Source organism: Oryctolagus cuniculus, chromosome 20 (genome assembly GCF_051225735.1).
Source record: "Oryctolagus cuniculus isolate XC-2025 breed Fujian yellow rabbit chromosome 20, ASM5122573v1, whole genome shotgun sequence".
NCBI lineage: Eukaryota > Metazoa > Chordata > Mammalia > Lagomorpha > Leporidae > Oryctolagus > Oryctolagus cuniculus.
Genome location: NC_142886.1, coordinates 29,778,140 through 29,800,806, shown reverse-complemented (window position 1 = coordinate 29,800,806; position 22,667 = coordinate 29,778,140). Strand labels below are relative to the sequence as shown.

At 40.6% G+C, this 22,667-nt stretch overlaps 1 protein-coding gene across 44 annotated transcripts in view; it reads right to left on the bottom strand.

Moving 5' to 3' along the window:
- The window catches only part of NRXN3 (neurexin 3), a 1,793,247-nt gene that overhangs the window by 392,071 nt on the left and 1,378,509 nt on the right, over positions 1-22,667 (bottom strand). For all 44 annotated transcript variants that reach the window (XM_089322450.1, XM_070065303.2, XM_089322455.1 and 41 more), the window contains one exon: positions 9,543-9,724. In XM_089322450.1, the coding sequence (XP_089178576.1) occupies positions 9,543-9,724 (182 nt within the window). The remainder of the gene's footprint in view (positions 1-9,542; positions 9,725-22,667) is intronic.

Here is a 22,667-nt window from a genome sequence, read left to right as displayed (position 1 = left end):
CTTTAAAACATGGGGTCTTAGGCAAAGGTAAAAATTAGTAAACTCTCCATCATTTTATAGAAAACTAAGTATAGGAAAAGTAAACTGAATTACCTAAGTAGTCAAAAATAGAATATGAGACATAATTGCCGATCATATCTTGTCATCCTGAGTATGAACTGACTTCAGGACGAAGGTTAGTTTGGTTGCATCAACAGGGCTTATCTAAATGTCTTTAAGTGATTCCCGGCTCCCAGGGTGTCATCTCAGGCCGGCAAGTGACAGGTCTGGCTGTCAGTACTATTTTTGAGGCTAATCCAGTTATACATTCCCTCTGCCATCTATCAGCGAAACACTAACAAGTTGCAACAGCAGCGGTGACAGCACCAGTATCTAAGCATAAGATTCTGCAGAGTGGGTGGCTAATGAATTCCCCCTTCAATATGCTCAGATTCCATGCCTTCTGCATGCATCCAGGGATGTAAAATCCATCATCTATAGCTCCAGGGAGTCAATGAGTTATTTCTTGCCCTGTTGCATTGAACAATACCCCAGGAGTAATGACTAGTAACAGTGTAAGCAGTGGGACAATGAAATAATCACCCAACCCATGATGCTAAGGGGAGCTTGTGATTAACCCACACATGCCCCAGCATTCATTTGATGGCACCTGGGGTTTTTCTCACATGTGGCAATTCAGGTTCTTGTGTCTAAAAAATCCTCTGCTCTTCAGAACAAGTTTGGATGCTTGATGACGTCACTGATCCAGGACAGTGCCTGCCTTTAAATCAGCAACATTCCCAGTCTGTCTTGGAATGTTACATGACTCAAGTTAAAGTCTCAGAGATTTATTAAAGGTTGCTCATGTTTAGGAAAACAAAATATAGCATTTCTTTGAATTAAAAAAAAAAAAATAGGTTGGGGTCAGCACTGTGGTGCAACGGGTTAACTCCCTGGCCTGAAGCGCGGGCATTCCATACGGGTGCCAGTTCTAGTCCTGGCTGCTCCACTTCAGATCCAACTCTCTGCTAAGGCCTGGGAAAACAGTAGAAGATGGCCCAAGCCCTTGAGCCCCTGCATGCACGTGGGAGACCCGGAAGAAGCTCCTGGCTTTGGATCGGCACAGCTTCAGCCATTACGGTCATCTGGGGAGTGAACCAGCAGATGGAAGACCTCTCTCTCTGTCTCTACCTCTCTCTGTAACTCTGTCTTTCAAGTAAATAAAAACACATCTTTCAAAGAAAAAAGGAAATTGAAGAAAAATGTTAAGGTATCAATTTAAAATCCAAAAATATCTATCCAAGATTAAAAATTGGCTCTATGCCAGGAGCTGTGTAAGAGTTTTCTGTACTTCACAGTGTAATCAGCAGAAAACCCAATTTCCTGCCTGTGATTCTATGGTCTTTCAGGCTTATGCGCTCTATGGAAGCCTAGATGGATCACAGTGTCCCCAGAACAGATCACTTTGCCTGGCAAAGGTTAGGTACTTGATTTATAGACAATGGAGGATGCTCATGAGCTAATTTCTCTTAATATTAATTTTCCAAATTTGATATTGTGGATTCAACGAGAATAGTGGAAAAGTACTATCTAGGGAGCACCGGTGTGAATGATAAATGAGAAAAATGTGGACATTTGGCTTTTGCTGCTAATAATTCATTACCAGCCATTAAATGTTTTCTGCACATCTTATCAGCTCCATTTCTGCTATTATATTATTACACATTTCACCTGCACATTACATTTACAGATAAATTTTCCTTCATAACTTGAGGAAGGAGTGTCTATGAAATCCTTTCATCTGTCTTTGTGCTCATAGCTGGCGATGGCAGCTCCTCCTCACCACATAGTCTGGCTGACCCATGCTGGGACCTCGCTTCCAGCCATGGTCTTGCGTGGCTCTGCTAATTGTCAGTGCAGAGCCCAGCCTTTGTGTCTCCACCTGGCCCCCATGGCAGGTGGCAGACCCTGCTCACATCGGTCTTCTCTGGAAGGGATTTCCTTTCCTGCTGCTCCTGCTTGGGGGTGGTGGCTGTGATTGCCATTTTCTTCTTTTCTTTTCCTTTATTTTTACACTTGATCTTAGCAAAAAGGCCAAGAAGCAATGATTCCTTTATTTTTTAGAAAATTCATTTATTTATTTTTAAAGCCAGAGTTACAGAGAGAGAGCCAGAGAGAGAGAGGGGGGAGAGGGAGAAGGAAAGGGAGAGGGAGGGGGAGAGGAAGAAGAAGGGGAGGGGGGGAGAGAGAATCATCTATTTGCTGGTTCATTCCCCAGAAGGCCATCATGGTCAGCGCTGGGCCAGACAGAGGCCAGGAGCCAGGAGCGTCATCCGGATCTCCCAACAGGGGCCCAAATCCTCGGGCCATCTTCTGCTACTTTTCCAGTTAGCTGAATTGGAAGTGGACAAGCCAGCACATGAACTGGTACCCTCATGGGATGCTGACACCATAGGAAGCACCTGCACCCACTATGCCCCAAGGCCAGCCCTCTCTTTTCCTTTTTCTTGCTTCTCCTTTCTTCTACCTCCTATTATCTCTCCTCTTCTTCCTCTTCCTTCTTCTTCCAATGTATCTGGGAAGCCTCAGGAGTTAACTTATCCTATAGGCTTTGCTCTGGTTTCTCTCAGAGGTAATTAGGTTCTTCAGTTGATGCTAAAGGGATGCTCCGTAAGTCTCACTTATGGATCTAGTTAATTCCTAAAGTCTGCTTTTGATCACATAAAATGGTTGGTTTTTTTTTTTTATTGGTATTTCTTTGTTTGCTTGCAGAAACAGTCCCAGGACACTAACAGAAGTACTTAAAATGAAACTTGACTTTCAGTAGTAAAGCATTCTTTATTTCCTTTCACTAATGTGTGTGTGTGTATGTGTGTGTGTGTGTTCTTGTACTGGTTTTATCACCCACCTGATATTAGATCAACCAAGCTACCATTCTACATCCATGGAGTTGCTTACTGACAACAAAGAGCTTCCAAGTACTTTATTTCATTTGATCCTTAGAAAAACCCTGCAACAACTCTATGCCCATTTCAAAGAGGAGGAAGCTGAAGCTCCAAGTGGCGGAGTGATTGGCTCAAAGCAGAATAGCTCAGTTAGTGCTCAGAGAAATGGGACCTGAATTCAACTCACTGGGTTCCAAATTAAGAGCATCTCTTTGTTACAGCATGCTGCCTCTCCCAAGCATGTGAGGAATCAAAGTCAACCAATGCGGACAGAATTATCAGGAGAATAACACAGCTCTGAGAAAACACAGCAATTCCCACGCACATAGCTGCCTCGGGTCCGGCTTACATAAGCAGACACCTCATCCAATCAGCGCTTCCTCTCTCCTTTGCCAGCTGCTCTTCCAGCTCTGCTGCGATGGCATGGCTAAGCTGGAGGCTGCACAGAGGATGCCCAGCGGGCTCTCTCCACACAAGTGGTTAATGATCTGGAAAAGCCCCTAAGTCCAGGAGGACATTTTCACTGAGAACACATAGCAACGAGAGGAAGTACCAAGCCAACCCGCAGAGCACAGCACTCTGCGGGAAACAAGATTGCATCTGCTGGAGGCCTTTGTTGTTTTCCTGTTCTTCCCCTCTTGACTTGGGTTACTAGTCTCAAAAGCACCAACACTGCTTTGCGCACAATTGGAGATTCCCCTAAACACAGTTCCCAAATCAAATCCGCTTCTGTCTCTGGCCAAATCCAGGGATGAATCTAAGTGAACTGCCACTTAGCTTCACTAAGGACTAGAAAATGTTGATGGCTTCTCGTAAACATCCCACCTAGAGACAGCCACAGTGAGGCATCCAGGTTGGCAATTTATAGATGCAGTAGGTATGAGGAGCAGACCATTAATCATAATTCAGCTTTGCTCCCATTTATCCTCCAGGAGTCTCTTTGAATGCTATAAATTATGGAAAAGCAAGACAGTGCAAACCAAACTGAGTATCTAATTTTTGCATATATGACACTGCAAGAATATCCCGAGGCTCTTTTCAGAGAGCCTCAGTTTTGGAAGAACCCTTTGCCACTGGGAAGACAAGGTGTGCCTGGACAGGTCTGTCTGTCTTCCTTCCCTTTTTTATGTGAGCATCCACATTATAAGTCAAGAGGGAAATAGTTGAGGAAGGTTATAGATTCTTGTCAAACAAAACAGATGCACTGACACATAAATTTTTGCTTTTCATGAAAAGCTCATAATTAAAAAATAAATCCAAGAGGATTTACTGTAAATTACACAGAGGGAAAAGAAAATTAATAGGATGTGCTTTCCACATCCTGCATTAACTACACAGAGAGGCTAATGATTGCCCAGTTCGCCTCGATCTTTTATTTTGTAGGTGGCGAAAGGAGGGTGTCAAGAGTTTCATGACGGTGACAGCAAGCACCTCCTGGTAATCCTTTCTCAAGTTCTATTCCATTTTTTTTCTATTGTATAAATGAAGGGGAGTATAACATGACACAGCTCCACAAAGCCTGAATGTGAGGTCAATAGGCAGATGTCACTCACAAGCAATAGCACTTCTCTCCAAATATTGAGCAAATTGACTCTCCAACAACAGATTTCAAAGGAAGTAAACTTACATTAGAAATAATAATGTTTAAAAATCTCTGACATAAAAAAAACTCCCTCCACAGAATCTCATTTCATGCATATGTACTTCAACAGAGTCCTACTGTCTTTGTCAAATATATTTTGTCCGTGATTTCAATAATATCAGACTTAGCAAATGACACAGAAAATACTGGCTTACAGAAGTGTTAACCCAAAACAAAGAAATTCTAGCTAATTTGAAGCAAATGATTCTGAAAATATTTTAATTGCATGGACTGCTCTGATTTTTTTTTTAAACGAACTAATTCTTGTCTTGGTCAGTACTTATTATCAAACTCTATTTAAGCCCCACAAGGCCCAGACAAATGGAAAGACTTTAGCTTTAAAAGAAAATATCAAGAGAAGGAAAAATCTTTCCTTCTTTGGCCAGAACAACAATCTAAGAAAATTGTGAAATAGGAAAAAGAAAAAAAAGCCTACAGCACTTACCCAGCAGTTCCTTGGTGCCCTGTATTTCTTTGCTCAGTTTTCACTGTAGGACATAGATGCCTTCAATTTAACCAAGCTTACTCCACCCATTCCTGCCATTTGTCTTACCTCACACAACATAGTATGCTCCCAAATGAGTCCTGTCCATTTATTCTCCTTTATTTCAATTTTCTAATCAAAACTCAGAATCTAGGATAGGCATTTGGTGTGGTGGGTGACATATCGGTTGGGATGCCTGTATCCTGTAATGAAAGGGCCTGGGTTGCAATCCCAGCTCTCCCAGTTTCAGCTTCCTGCGGAAGCACCTCCTCAGCGGTGGGGCTCAAGCAGCTGGCACACAGCAGTGCAGCTCAAATATGCTCCTGGCTTTAGCCTGGCCCAAACCTGGCTGTTCACCATGGAGGATGAGTCTAAGAAGCACTTATTTTCCCAAACAGGTTTTACTGCATGGGGACTTCAGGAGGACAAAGGAAGACAGACAGGAAGGGTCCAGCCCGTGAGGAGGGCCAGAGTGTGGCTTACAGCAGGTGTGATAAGTGAGCAGCACCAATCCACCAAGCCCCACTTCTGCACATGTGGCAGCCGAGGCTCATGGGAGCCAGGTCTCCTGCCTTCCAGGTTTGCCTGCTGCCCTCACAAACCTTCCCATAGCAGTTTATAGTGAGAGGGTGAGAGGCACTTAGAGCTGATAGGCAAGAGAAAGCTATACGGCATTCTTGCTCAAGGGATGATTAGAGAGTGGGCCTCACCTCAGGGTCAGGCTCTGCTGTGTTCTGGGAAGAGCATTTTTTTGCTTTCTTCCAATGAGCTAACTGGGGGTAAGAGGGATTATTCAAATGACAGTGCTGATATTGCCTGAAATATTTCAGAAATAGAAAATCCTAGGAATTATCTTCAGTACCAGTTTATAAAACGTGCTCTCTCTCTCTCGCTCTCTCTCTCTCTTTCTCTCTCTCTCTCTCTCACACACACACAGACTTTTAGAGGTTATAACTTGTTTTTGATCAACTGTAGCCAGCCTAATCACCACCGAATTAAAGCACTAAGGTAGGTTTGGTTCTTTTCACAATCAATACTCATATTCGAAGAATGAAGCTTTGTCACCAGAAAACGCCTTGCTGTGCTCTTCCTCCGTTTTTGGAATTTGCCATGTAGCGGGGTCAGCAATTGTGGCAAAGCTGGTTAAGCCTCTGCCTGCGATGCCAACATCCCACATGGGAGTGTCAAGCCCTGGCTCCTCCACTTCCAAACCAGCTTGCTCCTAATGTGCCTGGGAAAGCAGCAGAAGATGGCACAAATACTTGAGTCCCTGCCAAGCACATGAGAGACCCAGCCTAGCTCAGACCGAGCTATTGTAGCCATCCGGGAAGTGAACCAGCAGATGGAACAGATCTCATTGTGAGTCTCTCCCTCTTTCTCTCTGTCACTGTGCCTTTCAAACAAATAAATATATCTCAAAAAATCTGCATGTTGCAAATATAATCCACAATGGAACAATGGTGGGAAGTGTGGTCTTTGGGGAGGTATTTAGGCCTTGAGGGCTTCACCCTTAAGCACATGAGGGCTCTACCCTTAATGTCATTACCAAAAGAGCTTGCAGGAATGGGTTTGATGTCTTCTGCTCTTTAGAAAATGACATCCGTCACTCCAGAGCACACAGCATCCAAGGCACCAAAAGGAAGCAGGGAGAGCAGGTGCTCACCTGCCACTGTCTTGATCTTGGACTTCCCACCCTCAGAATGGTACTACATTTCTTTTATCAATCACCCAATTTCAGGTGTGCTGTTAGAGCAACACAAATGAACTAGACAGCTGCTTCTATCTCCTCTTCACATCTTCTATTGCTCCCATTGGTTTCCCAGTGGGTTTCTCTTCCAGGCAAACTGAAAGGTGGGATGAAATGTGTTGCATCCTGCCCTATCCCTTCCACTTCACTAATGGTCCCTCAGCTCTGTTGTTTTTGAGAAATTTGCTTTAGCACAAGGAAACCAAGTACCCAACAAACACAATCTCCTTTTACAGATTACAAAAATATCTTAGTAGGTATTTATGCTTTGATTTCCCTGGTACATCCACTTAAATGCCCAAAACAAGAGACTAGTTTTGTAATCAAGCCTTGTAGTCTTGTACTTAGATTCCTTTATTACCAAGAGTGGTAAAGAGTCTGCCCTCCTTCTTCAATGAAAACAAAGAGATAGTGACTAGGGAGTAAAAAAATGGTTCAAAATGTCAGATCCTTGAAGGGGCCCTGTGCTTCAGAGGGTCATGGACATATCAAGTTCACCCCAGACTGTTTGGATCCTCCAAGTCACGGGGTTCCTTTTATTTTTCCCTAATCCAAGTGTTGAAGGAACATCTTCCAGGATTTCCCAACTGTTTAGGCAATGTAACCTCACTGGACTAAGAACCAAAATATCCCAAAAGGGCTCTGCTCATTTTGATGTAAAACATCCAGTGTCTTTGTTCTGATAAAGAAAGTAATATTTTACCCTGTGGAGCCTATGTGTATGCTCATAGAAACATTCACAAGAATGACAATAAGCACACGCCTATCCTTTGAACCTTGGAGCATGTTCAGGGGCAATCACTTCTCAAAGACACCAAAAAAATTTATGATGGCGTAACACCAAATACTGGAACGTTTTGGTTTGGTTCCAAGTTTCCAATACCCACCTACCAGCTTTAAAACAGTAGAGTGAATTTCAAGAAAACTATCAGATCGTAAGTAAACCTTTCTCTTAAAAGAGTAGGTACCCTACCAAACACAAATGGAGAAAAATAGAAAAGACAGTATCCAAGCTGAGAAGATGCTCAGGGCTATGCCAAATCATATTTTTCTTACTGTTACACTGAACTAAAAAAAGAAGATAAATCATCATGAAAATGCAAGTGAGCTGGTAATAATAGCCTAGTTATAGCTGCCATGAAATACTCATTAAATTATATGCAGCATAAATCTCACAGAGTTGGGTAAATTATGGTGGTTCTTGGAGGCCAAATAAAGATAAACTGTCCAGACTAGAGCTGCCTTGCTCTTTGCTCCTTGGAGTGGCTTTTTATAATGTTTGCGTTTAGGCTCAGGACACCATATGGTTCCAGAAGCATCTCAGAGATAATAAAAAGTTCACCACTCTTACTCGAGACCCCCTCTTCTACATTTTCAAGGCAATCATTTCTAATGAGGCCTTCCCTGGGCTCCTAAGCAGAATCCTGTCCTACTCTGGCTCTTTCTGGGACCTGACATGCGTCCAGCTCCGGTTGTGCACAGTAAGCTCATCCTGGTTCCCAGAGATCCTGGAAGAGCAGGTGCTAGAGATGGGCATTGCTTCAGGGGCTGAGCTTGCTGCTTGTAGCTCCTGCCAACCAGCTCGAAGTCCAGAGGCCAGCAGTGCAATCTTACCCTCTGCTTCCCTCCCTTGACCCACATGTTAGTAAAACTCAGATTCAAAGATTCCCAGTCAACGTTGCCTTTCCTCCTTTTTGGAGGTTTGTAGTAATCCCCAGATGATCTTTTTTCTTAACTGCTTTTTTCACTCCTGCTATTTAAACAGAATTCTTATTGCTCCAAATTAAATCCATTCTTTCTAGCCTTGTCATTGCTAAGTAATGAGAACAATTCCTCTCTTTGCTCTTGGTAGCTGCACTACGGGTACTTATGGATGAGAATCATATCTTTCTTTAGCCTACTTTCTTAACTGCAGACTGCACAGGTGATAAAATGGGTTAATTGTTGCTATAAAAATATTTTCTATCCTCATAACGGAGTAATTTTTTCCTCCAAATCATTTTAATTTCTTAGACTTAATGTTGTGCCCTTACGATCTGCAGGGACTGAGGGTATTATGCTATTGGGCTCACATATACAAAAGGTAGAGCACAATGCTGGGTGGGCAACATGCACAAACAACGCAGATCTTGGTCACTGTGCTTTTTTGTTCCCTGCCCCACTCATGCTGGCATTCTGGCCTCAGTGTTTATCACACACTCATCACATCTCCGAAGGAAATTTGCAGCCTCTGACTGAGCTCACCAAAGCACAACCTGTAGACTCTCTGTGGATAAAACTTCATGGTTGTATAGTCACACACATTTTTAAGTAAATCTGTGGTGGGTGGCAGAACTGAATAGCTCTGACAGAGACTAGATGGTGTGCAAAAGTCCAAAATATTTACTGTCTGGTCCTTTACTGAAAGTTAATTCCTAGCCTAAGACAGCATTTACGTTCCAACTGGCTTTGCTACTTGCACCAGGAAATTCTCTTGCTTTCACCCAAGCAGTCTGCTAACTTTCACCTCAGGCCAAGTCACACAACTGGGAAAAGAGTCTGGAACGGAAGAATTTCTTTTCCTTTCTGTCCACACAAGAGCTTTTATTTTATCTATGAGCATGATGACTCACACATCTGAAGGGTATTTTTGTAAGCATGGGCGTGTTTACCAGGTCTACCCAGATCATTGTGCTGCATTTATCTAACTCACCAACTCAGACCATCAGCAAGACAAGAGAATCCGGGCCAAGGCCAGGTACTCACTATATGAAGCTGCAGGAAGTCGCCGAGTCCTGGGGCGCTGTCGATGCGTACCAGGATGCCATCCTTCACCGTGGTGCTGAAGCCCACGGCAAGGCGGTCGGAGCGTGTACTGGGCCTGTCATTGGCTGGCCAGGTGTAGAGGATGAGACCACCGCTTTTCCCAAAGATGTAGGTAGCGCCAGCTGCAAGAGCAAGGAGACAAAGGGACATCAGGGCACAATCCCGCAAACTGCCATCTGCAGGTACACTGTTGAGACTGCACAGAACAGCTGCTAGGAAGAAATGTGCCCCGCGGGACAGTATTTGGTTACTGAGAGGGCTGGCATCCGAAGCCCCAGAAGGTGGCTGTCATCTCAAATTAAAGATGCCAACAAAAGGAATGAATAGCAAAACACGTGCCAGGGAGACTGGTTCTTAACATCTTCAGCTTCTGCTGTATGGTGTTAGAGGGCAAACAACACACTGTGTCTGCCAGCTTTGGGACCTTGTAAAAGAAAACCTTCTCCATCTTCCTGAACAGCAGAATCAATTTTCCAACTTGGCTAGGACAGGCAAGGTACAGAAAACGCGTCTGGCATTTCTCAGCAATTAGAATATTCTGGTCGGGGCCAGGAATGGTGTCAGGGATTCCTCACAGAACTGAAGGTCTCGGGAAAATCCAAAGCACCATTCCTTGCGCACTTGTGTCTTCTCCCGTGCTCACAGAAAGAAAAGCTGTGTCTGGGAAAACCAAGTTACAAAGGCTGAGTATCCCTCATCCAAAATGTTTGTAATCAGAAGTGCTTCCGAGTTGGGGTTTTATCAGATCTTGGAATATTTTTATTGATAGGACTCACATCAAGACACAAAATTCATTTTTGCTTTTATATATACTTCATACGTATAACCTGAAGCAAAAGTTTATGCAATATCTGTAGTGTATCTGAGGGTTTAAGTTTTATTTGTTTTTGTTTACTTACAAAGCAGAGCAAGAGAGAGAGGGAGAGACAGAGACAGAGAGAGACAGAGACAGAGAGAGAGAATCTTGCATTTGTTAGTTCCTCCACCAAATGCCTTCAGTAGCTGACACTAAGCCAGGCTGAAGTCAGGAGCCAGGAAGGCAATCAGAGTCTCCAGTGTAGATGGCTGGAACCCAACTACTTGAGCCATCCCCAGCTGTTTCCCAGCATGTACGTTCCAGGAAGCTGGAATCTGGAGTGGAGCCAGGACTTGATACTAGGTGCTCCAATAAGGGATGCAGCATTCCAAGTGGTAGCTTAACCTCTGTGCCACAGTGCTTGCCCTGAGCTTCCAATTTGACTGCAATCTTTTACAATGAGGTCAAGGGCAGAATTTCCCACTTGCAGTTCCATGATGGCATTTAGCAAGTTTCCGATTTTGGAGCAGGTTTGATTTCAAATTTTCAGTTAGAGTTGCTCATCATGGTTGACTAAAAGTATTTCTCTATTTCACCCTTAAATTGCTATAAACACAGTGACAAAAATTATTTCCAGGGACTTTTAAAATTGAATTTATTTCTGTTAGTGGTGATATTAATCTATAAGCACATTAACAGTTTCCATCCCCTCTTCCAAATTAAATTTCAAAAAGAAGACACAAGAGACACGAAAATCTCAGGATAATCAATTGTGAACAGAGCAAGTAGTATCAATTATGATTAGTGGATTTATCAGTATTTTTACTATTTACTTGTGTGTTTACAATTTTCAGTGTGGACCCAGATGGTATCAGTAAGGCATTAATTTAAAAGTACTCACAAAGCAAACAGGAAGAAAAATAAAAGAGATATTTGCAGGTTAGAAATTTTAGAAGTCGATTTTAACCTACAAGTTCTTAAGTTGGAATTACGGAAAAACATTTAGAATTGGAAATTAGAATAGACCAGACCATTATCTCCTCCACTGTTGTATGCATCTATCCCTGGTGAATACCTCCATATGCTTCTCGTCTCAAAGTTCAAAGAACATTTGGCACCAGATTTTCTTGTGTCTTTCCCAGAGAACATGTTACAGCCCTGACATTCCTTTAAAATCACATTAGACAGTCATTCTCATGTCCTTAGCATTTACTAAAAATCTCAAGCACTGGTCTGCATTGACTAAGGAAGCCTGCAGACACTACTGGGTGAAATCATCGGTGGTGGAAGAAAAGGTGAGGTACGCCGCTTCCTGAGGATGTGAACTCCTGTGCTGCTGGGCCCTGGGAGTAGATGCTATATGTCATCCTTTCTCAAGCACTAAGCCACACCGAGTTCTGCAGTGCATAGAATCACATTTCTCCTCTTTGAAAGGTCACCGTCCCCAGTTCTCCAGTTTGCTCAGATTGTATAGTATATGTAGCATATTGTATTTCCTTTTAGACTTTCTCAGTCCTTAGAGGATGGTCTCTAGAAAACCCTCGACAATCATTCAGAGAATCTGGGACTGTAGATGGAAAGTTTATGATTAATTCAATATGCAAAACAATATTTGCTCCTTACTATCCACAAACACCCTCAAAGCTTCTTAAAATTAGAAATGTGGGTAGAATGATTTACCCTCAATATCCCTGAATCTGTGAGGAGTTTAAGTAATTCCCTTTCTGTAGATGATTACAAATGTCATCACCACTGTTTTTATTTTTTATTTGGAAAACTGAAGGTTACTCAGTGATTAATGTATAGAATCATCAAATGCAAATCAGTCTGTGACATTTTACAGTAATTTATAAAATTTTATGCTATTCTATCCCAAATATATTGTGGATCTGGCTACAGAATTATATACACACTCTATCAGGAAATGATTTTTAAAACTTGCTTTGTTTTTATTATTTTTCAATTTTTATTTTCATTTTATTTGAAGGGCAGAGAGGGGGAGAGAGAGAGAGAGAGATTGAACTTCCATCCACAGGGCCACATGCCAAATGCCTGCCACAGCCAGGGCTGAGTCAGGCCAATGCCAGGTGCTCGGAACTCAGTCCAGGTTTCCCCTGTGGGTGGCAGGGACCAGAACACCCTGGAGGCAGCAGAGTGATGGATAAAGTTAAGGAAACTTAGACTGAGGCTCCTGATTTTGACCTGGACCAGCCTTGGCTGTTGCAGGTATTTGTGGAGTAAACCAGCAGATGGAAAGGTTCTTAGTCTCTGACTTTCAAAAATCTGAAAATAGAATTAATTAGTTTAAAAATAAAGAAAAACAGTATGAAAAACAGTCACAGGCCCCCAAGCCTGACATGTTTTCCAAGTCTGTCTCACCTTCTCGCCTCACAAATACAAATGACTGGTGTATGTTCGAGTCTCGTGTTTCCATCCTCAGTACTTCAACACAAAGTGGAAGAGCGTTTTCTAAGATAACTACAAGTATGTAGTGGTAAGGAGGTCGTGGTGGTTTAACTTTAAAATCAAGAACCAAACCTCACTGTCACAATATCAAAGTGGTGAAAACATATATAAAATTCAATTTCAAAAATTTTAGTTTCTGATATTCTGAGTTCATGATACCATTATGATAAACCTAATGTTATAGGTGACAGGGGCATTAAAGTACATAGCACCCAGCTTCTTCATGTCATGTAGAAATAAATACTAAAACACCTGTTGTTGCCACTGGACTTGTTGGTAAGCATGAACAAAGACCCAGAACGTCCCCATAGTCTGAGGCTGGCTTTAAAGGAAGATAAAGTAATAGCCACAGTTTAGTATTCTGATAACGTTACTTGTTTTCTCTTTACCTTTTCATGTTTTGCTGTCTTACATGCTGAATATTAATTAATTATTATATAAATATATTTTCTGTTAATTTTTGCATAAAATGTTCCAGAGTCTTATGCACTTATTTTTCTTTACATTTCCAAGTAAGAAATATTTTTAATATTTAAATATACATTACATATCAACTTTCAGGCAATGTTTTACAAACTATATAAAACCCCTCCTTAATCCATTACAGATTCTCATTTTTGAGCCATGAAATCCTAAATCACAAGTTTTCGTAACACTAGCTTTTCTTTTTTAAATTATTTTTTTGAAAGGTAGACAGAGAGACAGACAGACAGACAGATGGAACCATCCCATCTGTTGACTCACTCTCCAAATGCCCTCAAAAGGAGGAGGAGGAGGAGAGCCAAGCTGAAGCCCAGAGCCAGAAACCAGGAACCCAGCCCATGGGTCGTCTTCATAGCTGTGGACCTCATCATGGTGAATTATCACCTGTTACCTCCCAGAGTGCAACTTAGCAAGAAGCTGGGATGGAGACTGGAGAGAAATCGCAGCCCAAGTACTCCAACATGGAATGCTGGGGTCTCAAGAAATGTCTTAATGCTTCATAAAACATTCACCCCTGAACTTAACATTCCTGACTGCTCATCTTCTATTCACTGTGCTGGTTCCGAAATTACACTTAACTTATTTATAATTATCACCATGCAAATTTCTTTCTTGTTAGCAAAAACTGATCAATTCAACTGGAAAGATAGCCATTGTGCCATTTAGGCTGTTTAACCCTGACTGATTTGCAAATTTCTAAGCAAGGGAGATCGGCTTGCTGAGTTTCAACCAACACAGTATTTCAGGAATAAAATCTTTACATAGTCACCACTAAGATTAAGTGGACGCACCCTACATTCAAATAGTCAACAAATGTGACAAGTTATTTAACATAAAACCTCAAAATAGTGGGTTTGAATTATTTGTAATTGGCTCACTCTATTGTGATGTAGCTAAAGATGACAGTGGCCGAGTTGAGCTTAAGGATGTGAATATAAGTGTTTTGCTATAATTGTATATAGTGGATTCTCCTATAAGTATAGAAGGGTATTCAAAAAGTTCATCAAAATGTGTATTATGAAAAAGATTTGCATAGACTTCAATTTTTGGTGTCAAAATAAAGTTTTAATTTCATTTTGTCATGAACCTTTTGAAGTGTCCTCACCAGTGTTACAGTGTTTCATAGTAACAGGACTTACATTTTCATTTGAATAGTTTTCAAATTGTTTTCTTCAGGTGTATCAAATTAGATACTTCTTCCTGCCATATTTACTGTAGTGTTAAAGGTAAATAGCTTTCTTACCAATTCAATAAAAAAGAAATGGAGGCTGTATCAGACTGAGGGACTCGATCTGTGGCTAAGTGGTGGCACTGAGAAAAAGTGGTCCTCTTTTCCTAAAATCGTTCCCTTTTTGCCCACGTCATGCTACATTCCTGATGTGTGGGTTGAAGACACCTTCAAGGAATGCCTAGAAGCTGAGCACTCCACAAGGAGCAGAGGAGGGTGAATAAAATAGTAAGAATTCCAACAAGACCTCTGCATTGTGGAGAGCAGCCACCAGGGAGCACAAGGTATGTAACACAAATTTCACCAACAGCCCTGAAACGTACTTACTGAATGGATGGCTTATTATGTTCTATTCTGCCCTCTGTAAATTTTTTGAAGTAAACGACAGAACTCATGATAAAGTAGACATAAATAAAGCAAAAGTGAAGGGACTGAACATTAAGAGAGAACGTTAACCTACTTTTAAGAATATTCTTTTTCTTTGGCAAAGAAATGAACAGATTCACTCTCAGTAAACTGAGAAAATGACATTACCTAAGAGTCAAGTGTGTCACCAGGGAAAAGCAAGCTGCATTCTTAAACAATGCTCAGGCAAAATAAGGGGTCCCTCCCAAGGGCAATCTCCTCTTCTCTGTTAAATAAACAATGACTAAAATCAAGCTAGCAATACACTCACACGCATTACACACCAGCTCCACAGAGACAACCGTTCAGAGCATGTCCTAGTATTTCACAAACACGGTTGCAACTCAAACTCCCCAGCAGAACAAATCCTGGTTGACTGTATTAAGCATGTACTAATTATGCTATGTAATATGGGAACTCCCAATCATATCTATAGGGAAAGATTTATATATTATAACCGATGCCAAAGACTCCAGAGGGGCTGGTGGGAGAGAAATGTAAAACCAATAAAATTCTATGCATTAACTAAATTGTTTTCTATGAATAAAAAGAGTTTCCCCTATTTGATTCTGGTGGCAAATACTGTCAAAGAGAACCATTCTTCATGGATATAGTAGGTTCTGTGCAAATTCTGTTCGTGCAGATATTCCAGACTGGAACTGATGTTGGCATTGTTACCAAGATTTTTCCAAGAAATAGTGAAGAAGAAACAAACCACTGTGCTATTTCCCAATCTGTTAGCAACTTTTGAGCTGTCCGGCTGCTGTGCTATCTTGCACAAACCTTTACCCTAACAAATCTGAGTAAAATAAAATCACTCATGGTTTCTGGGCATATCTGTGAGTAATGACAAATACCCCCTGTTCCTTTTTGAGTCTTAGGGTAATCGTGTTTTGTAAAAACACATGCCTTTTGAAACATAAGAGAAAAATACAAAGGAAAGTTATTTTTACTCATTGAATTCCAGGATATTTCTATTAAGGAAAGAGATGATTTGGCCACAGAGAACATGATGCTTTAGACATTGAAACTGTCCCTTCTTATTCCCAACAGCTTTAAGGGACGCATGAAACTTTCCTCTGGCTTAAGGAAATTTTCGTAAGCTCATTGTTTTTCCTTTGGGGCAAATGTTTCTTTCATATACTATGTGGCACAGCTTAGCAGCACTAATTCCAATACTAATGTTAACACTATCATTACTCACATCTGCTATTCGAGTGTATACAAATGATATAGTCTACATTATAACATACGATGGAATATTTCACATAAACCTTTCACTTGAGATATTGCTGCTGGATTGGTTTGCAAGGATTGTATAACAAGGGTTGTAGAACAGTGTGGCTCAAACGTCACAGATTTACTTCATGATGATTCTGAAGGCCACAACTACAAACTCAAGGTGTCAGGGGCATCGGTTTCCTCAGAGGTATTTGCTCTGGGGAAGGCCAAGCCCATCTTCTCCCTGGCTCTTCCATGGTCTCTTTTCTCTGCCTGTCTATATCTTCAGCTCCTCTTCTTCTAAAAAGAAGAGGTTCACTGGACGAGGGCCCACCCTAATGATTTCTGGTTAGCTTAATTATCTCTTTGCAGGCCATCTCTACAAATACCGTCACATTCTGAGGTACAGAGGTTATGAATTCAGTAGATGAATTTTTAGAGGACATAGCAGAGCCTGTAACAGTTACTCAGTTTTAAAGATGAAGAAAGCTACAGAATAAAAGAATTTGACAAGACCTTTTACTAAGCACCCAGTGGAGTCAGAAATTCAGTCCAGATTGAACACAACTAATGTATTCTTTTCATTATTTTATCTTTACCTGTCTATCTGGGTAGAGATGTAGCTGATGCCAGAAAGGACAGGGCTCTCTCTAGCATGGAAATGACATTCTAGGGGTGCCCATTTTATCTTGCTTATATGACAGTGGTTTTAGATGGCATTGCTTTCTTGTGGAGCATGCAAGGCAGGCCAGACAATAGACTGCTCCTGATTAATTACACCACACCCAGAAAACTCTGAATTCTGAGGGCTGAACTCTATAATGAGGTCAACGTGGAGATTACCTCACAGCCAACTTAATTTAACTTGCATAATGACACTGGTTTCTTATACAGCAAAACAAAATAAGTCCTCGGAAATTGCACAGTATTCAGGTTTAAGAAAATAAATATTAAGTTTTATTGTCAAACAAAATGAAAATCCAGAACCTTTCTGTACTATGAGCTACTAGAGGACACGACTGTTTAATTTATCCCTCAATCAACACTTTGAAAGCTCAGAAAATAAATATTGTTGATTTAATCAAGGAAACTTGTCTTACCTATACTTTCATATCCTCTCACTGCCATTCAAGCATGGAGCAGAACGGGAATGAAGGAATGAGAAACTACTGTTCCCATTTATCCACGTCAGCTTGCTGTCATTTTATCTCAGTGTTGAAATATTTTATAAATATTCATCAATTAGGGTTCACAACATCTCTTATGATGAAGTTGAACAGTTTTCAATTGATATGGGAAACCTAACCACAAAGACATTTTTGAATGATTTTTCTTCGTGAATTTTTGTCAGACTCAGATAAGAAAATCACACCCACTTGGAGTCAGATTGTTTTATTTTACCCTTCAGTTGCTAAATCACATTGCAAATTATTTTTGCAAAAATAATAATAATAAATGAATGGCTATATCTCAGATTTAACAGAGATATTGTATAGCAAAGCAACGTGACATATTTAAGAATAATAATGTTATTCTATTTTATAGAGCATTCATGGAAAGTAAATATCATGTATACATTTGTCCTTAGGCAAAATATAAGCAAATGAAAAGAAAAATGATTATTTATAATTACTCATCAGCCTTTTCTGTAGCATTTTTTTTCCTGAATGGATTTCCTCTGATGACATCTCCTGAGACATGGTTAGAAGAAAAGGGAGTTTAAAATGTATTCTTCTGATTCACTTTCTTCCTATTATTCTACTTTTTTAAAAGATTTCTATTTATTTTCTATTTATTGAGAGTTAGAGTTACAGACAGTAAGAGAGAGAGACAGAGAGAAAGGTCTTTCATCCATTGGTTCATTTCCCAAATGGCCACTATGGCCAGAGCTGCGCCGATCTGAAGCCAGGAGCCAGGAGCTTCTTCCGGGTCTCCCATGCGGGTGCGGGGGCCCAAGCTCTTGGGCCATCCTCTACTGCTTTCCCAGGCCACAGCAGAGAACTGGATTGGAAAAGGGGTAGCCGGGACTAGAACCACCACCCATATGGTATGCGGGCACGGCAGGTGGAGGATTAACCTACTGCGCCGTGGCGCCAGCCCCTATTGCACGTTTTTTAAATACCCTCTCCAATAAGGGCAACGGAGGGGTTTCTAAGTACTGAACATTCTCTGGAAGACAATTACAGATGAAAAGTAGTTGCTTATTTCCAGTGCTTTGATTTAAATAATTTACAGAAACTTCCTACTTTGAAAGGGCCAGGGGTTATGAATAGCTGACGTCAGTGTATTTGTGGCTCTAATTCATAAAACCCGATTTTCCTGGAAAAGTTGGCTAATATAATTGAAGGGTGATGACTCCTGTTTTTATAAAACAAATATTTCTTTTTTAAAAAAGATTTTATTTATTTGAAAAGCAGAGTTACAGAGAGAGACAGAGATCTTCCATCTGCTGGTTCACTTCCCAAATGGCTGTAATGGCTGGAGCTGGGCCACAGAGAAGGCAGGAGTGAGGAGCTTCCTCCGAGTCTCCCACATGGGCGCAGGGGCCCAAGCACCTGACTTCCTGTCCTAACTCCAGCCTTCTGCTAATGCAGATTCTGGAGCCAGCAAGTGATGGCCCAGATAATTGTGTTCCTGTCATCCAGATGAGAAACCTGCACTCAGGACCCCACTCGCACTTCAACAGAACACTGCTTTGGTTATTAGGGTCATTTTGCGAGTCAAATATTAGCTTGGTGTCTCTCTCTCCCTCTCTCGTGTGTGTGTGTGTGTGTGTGTGTGTGTGTGTGTTTCTCTCTGTCTCTCAGATAAGTACAATTAAAAAAAATTTTTAAAACCCAGGCAGCATGGCTGGGGTTTTGTGTCATAGCAGGTTCAGTCACCATTTTAATGTAGGCATCCCTGATAGGAGTGCTGGTTGGAGACCTGGTTACTCTGCCCCCTATTCAGCTTCTGCTAATTAGCCTGAGAAGGCAGCAGAAGATGGCCCAAGTCTTGGGTTTCTGCCACCCACATAGGAGACCAGGATGGAGTTCCTGACTTCTGGGCATTAGCCTGGCTTCGTCCTAGGTGTTATGGGATTTAGAGTGAAAGAATGTATAGAAAATCTCTCTCTGTGACTCTGCATCTTCAGATAAAAAAAGAAATCTTTTACCATATGTTCTCCCTGATCGGTGACAACTGACTGAACACCAAAAAGGAAACCTCCTGAAGTGAAATGGACACTATGAGAAATGGTGACTTGATCAGCATAGCCCTGACTGCTAATGGACAACTTAATACATTATCCCTCATAGTATTTTTTTTTTTGTCTGTTCTACTTAATATGACTGGTTTAATTCTGTAATTATCACACAGTTATTCTTAAGTGTTGAAAATTAACTGAAATGTGATCCCTGTTAAACATAAGAGTGGAAATAAGAGAGGGAAGAGATGTATAATCTGGGGCATGCTCGGGCTGACTTGCCCCAATTGGTAGAGTTGGAAACATACCAGGGGATTCCAATTCAATCCCATCAAGGTGGCATGTGCCAATGCCATCTCACTACTCCAAGTGATCAATTTCAGTTCACAATTGATCATAATGAAAGGACTAAGAGTCAAAGGGAGCACATAAACAAGTCTAGTATCTGCTAACACCAACCGATAGAATAAATAAAGGGGAGAGTGATCCAACATGGGAAGTGAGATACTCAGCAGACTCATAGAATGGCGGATGTCCTAAATAGCACTCTGGCCTCAGAATCAGCCCTAAAGGCACTCGGATCTGGCTGAAAAGCCCATGAGAGTATTTCAGGCATGGAAAGCCAAGACACTCTGGCAAAAAGATCTCTGTGAGTGAGATCCCAGTGGAAAGAACAGGTCTTCAAAGAGGGAGGTGCCTTTCTCTGAAGGGAGGAGAGAACCTCCACTTTGACTATGACCGTGTCTAAACAAGATAAGAGTCGGAGAACTCAAGGGGCTTCCATAGCCTTGGAAACTCATAACTGGTGCATAGGGAGATTACTGATGCCATAAACAGGAGTGTCAATTTGTAAAGTCAACAACAGGAGTCACTGTGCACTTACTCCTCATGTAGGATCTCTGTCCTTAACGTGCTGTACACTGAGGCTTAATGCTATAACGAGTACTCAAACAGTATATTTCACTTTGTGTTTCTATGGGGGTGCAAACGACTGAAATCTTTACTTAATGTACACTAAACTGATCTTCTGTAAAAAAAAAAAAAAAAAAGAAAGAAATTATCAATTCCCAACTTGACTCTCACTGGGATTAAACATGACAATAGGTCTGCTCTGATTTCATCATCATTTAAAAAAAATCATCTATTATTTTTCACTTTATGTTTCTGTGTGGGAGCAAACTGTTGAAATCCATACTTGATGTATACTAAGCTGATCTTCTGTATATTAAGATAATCGAAAATGAATCCTGATGTGAATGGAAGGGGAGAGGGAGTGGGAAAGGGGAGGGTTGTGGTTGGGAGGGACGGTATGGGGGGGGAAGCCATTGTAACACATGAGTCGTACTTTGGAAATTTATATTCATTAAATAAAAGATTAAAAAAAAAATTAAAAAAGAACTAGACACAGAGAAGAAATCTTACCAGTTTTCATGAATTTTGTTTTTATAAAGCTGTGAAGTTGTATCTCTTTCTTAGATAAAAATTTTCTGTAGCAGACATGTTTAGTCTAAGCTAGTTCAAATTTGGTTTCTTTCACATATAGAAGAGTCTTGGATAATTAAAATTAAAAAAAAAAACTGGTAACTACCACAATAAGTGCTTGTTAAAGGACTTAGCATAGAACAGCCATAGTGATTAAGTAACAATAAATAACCTAAGAATTTCACCTAAAAAAAGGAGAATATTCACTATATTCTTCCACACTTCAAACTGCAAGATTTGTTAATGTTCTGATTGACAAAGAAATTCTTTATGATTTCTATACTTGAGTTAAACAATACTCTTATGTATAATATATATCTAAATTCAGCAGTAAAAATAGGACTAAAGCCAAATGATTAGAATATTAATGAGAAGTGATTGCCTTATATAAATCCTATAAATTACAGATAAAGCCATATTTAGAAGAAAATGCTTTTGGTAACAACAAAGAGAATGACCATAAATGAATTTAAATTTAATGCACCATTATAAAACTAAACAGTATAAATATGCTTATACATGAAGATGAGTAAAATAAAGGCTGAAGTTTAACCAATAGAATATTTGAGGGGCTGGTGCTATGGCATAGCAATGACAGCATCCCATATGGGTGCCCATTCGAGTCCCAGCTGCTCCATTTCTGATCCAGCTCTATGCTATGGCCTGGGAAAGCAGTAGAAGATGGCCCAAGTCTTTGGGCCCCTGCATCTGCATGGGAGATCCAGGAGAAGTTCCTGGCTTCAAATTGGTGCAGCTCCAGCTACTGTGGCAACCTGGGGAGTGAATCAGCAGATGGAATACCTCTCTCTCTCTGCCTCTGTCTCTGCCTCTGTAACTCTGCCTTTCAAATAAATAAATAAATCTTAAAAAAAAGAGTATTTGAAATAATTCAAAAGTTATAAGACTCAAAACTTGTACTCTAAAAAGCCAAAGAAAATATATCATTCCAAGAAAAATTAAAAATAAAAAACTAAAGCAGAAAAAATATACACTAGAAATTATACAGGTATATAGCTATAGATATGTATACCATAGAGTCATACTTATAAAAAGTAAGGAAATAAAATTTAATTTTCTGTAACTTTGTGGCAATATATTTGAATATCAGAAGAAATGGATCTTTCTTGGAGAAAATATAATTTTCCAAAACTTCTAAGAAAAAAATAGAACAATATACTAATGGCTATAGAAACCACTGAAAAGGTGACTCAAAGTCCACTATTTAAAAGATACAAGGAGAAATGATTTTATACACACTTGATCTTAGCCAAAAGGCTGAGAAGCGATGAGAGATGATTTTATAAGTTAAGTTTTATCTAACTCTCAAAGAAAAAAAAATTCCTAACTTGTTCCAATTATATCATACCCCAAGCAAGATCAGAAATCACCCCACAATGCACTGCATGCTTATGTTCCCCCAGAATACGTGATTGGGGTTACTAAGTTCTTAAAAGAGACCTCAGAGAGCCAGTTAGCTCTTCTACCATGTGAGGTTACAGGAGGAAACAGCAACTATGAGAAAGCAGGCCCTCACCAGACAACAAGAGAATCTGACTTGATCTTGGATTTCTCAGTCTTCAGCACCAAGAGACAGAAATTTCTGTAGTTTACAAAACTATCCAATTTATGGTATTGTGTGATAATGGCAGAAACAGACTATAATTCCAGTTCACTTTAAATCCAACAGAATTTTAAAACCAACACATGATAAAACCATACCATAACAATTAAAGAATGGTTAGCACAGCGGCATAGTAGGTAAAGCTGCTGCCTGCAGAGCCAACATCACACACGGGCTCT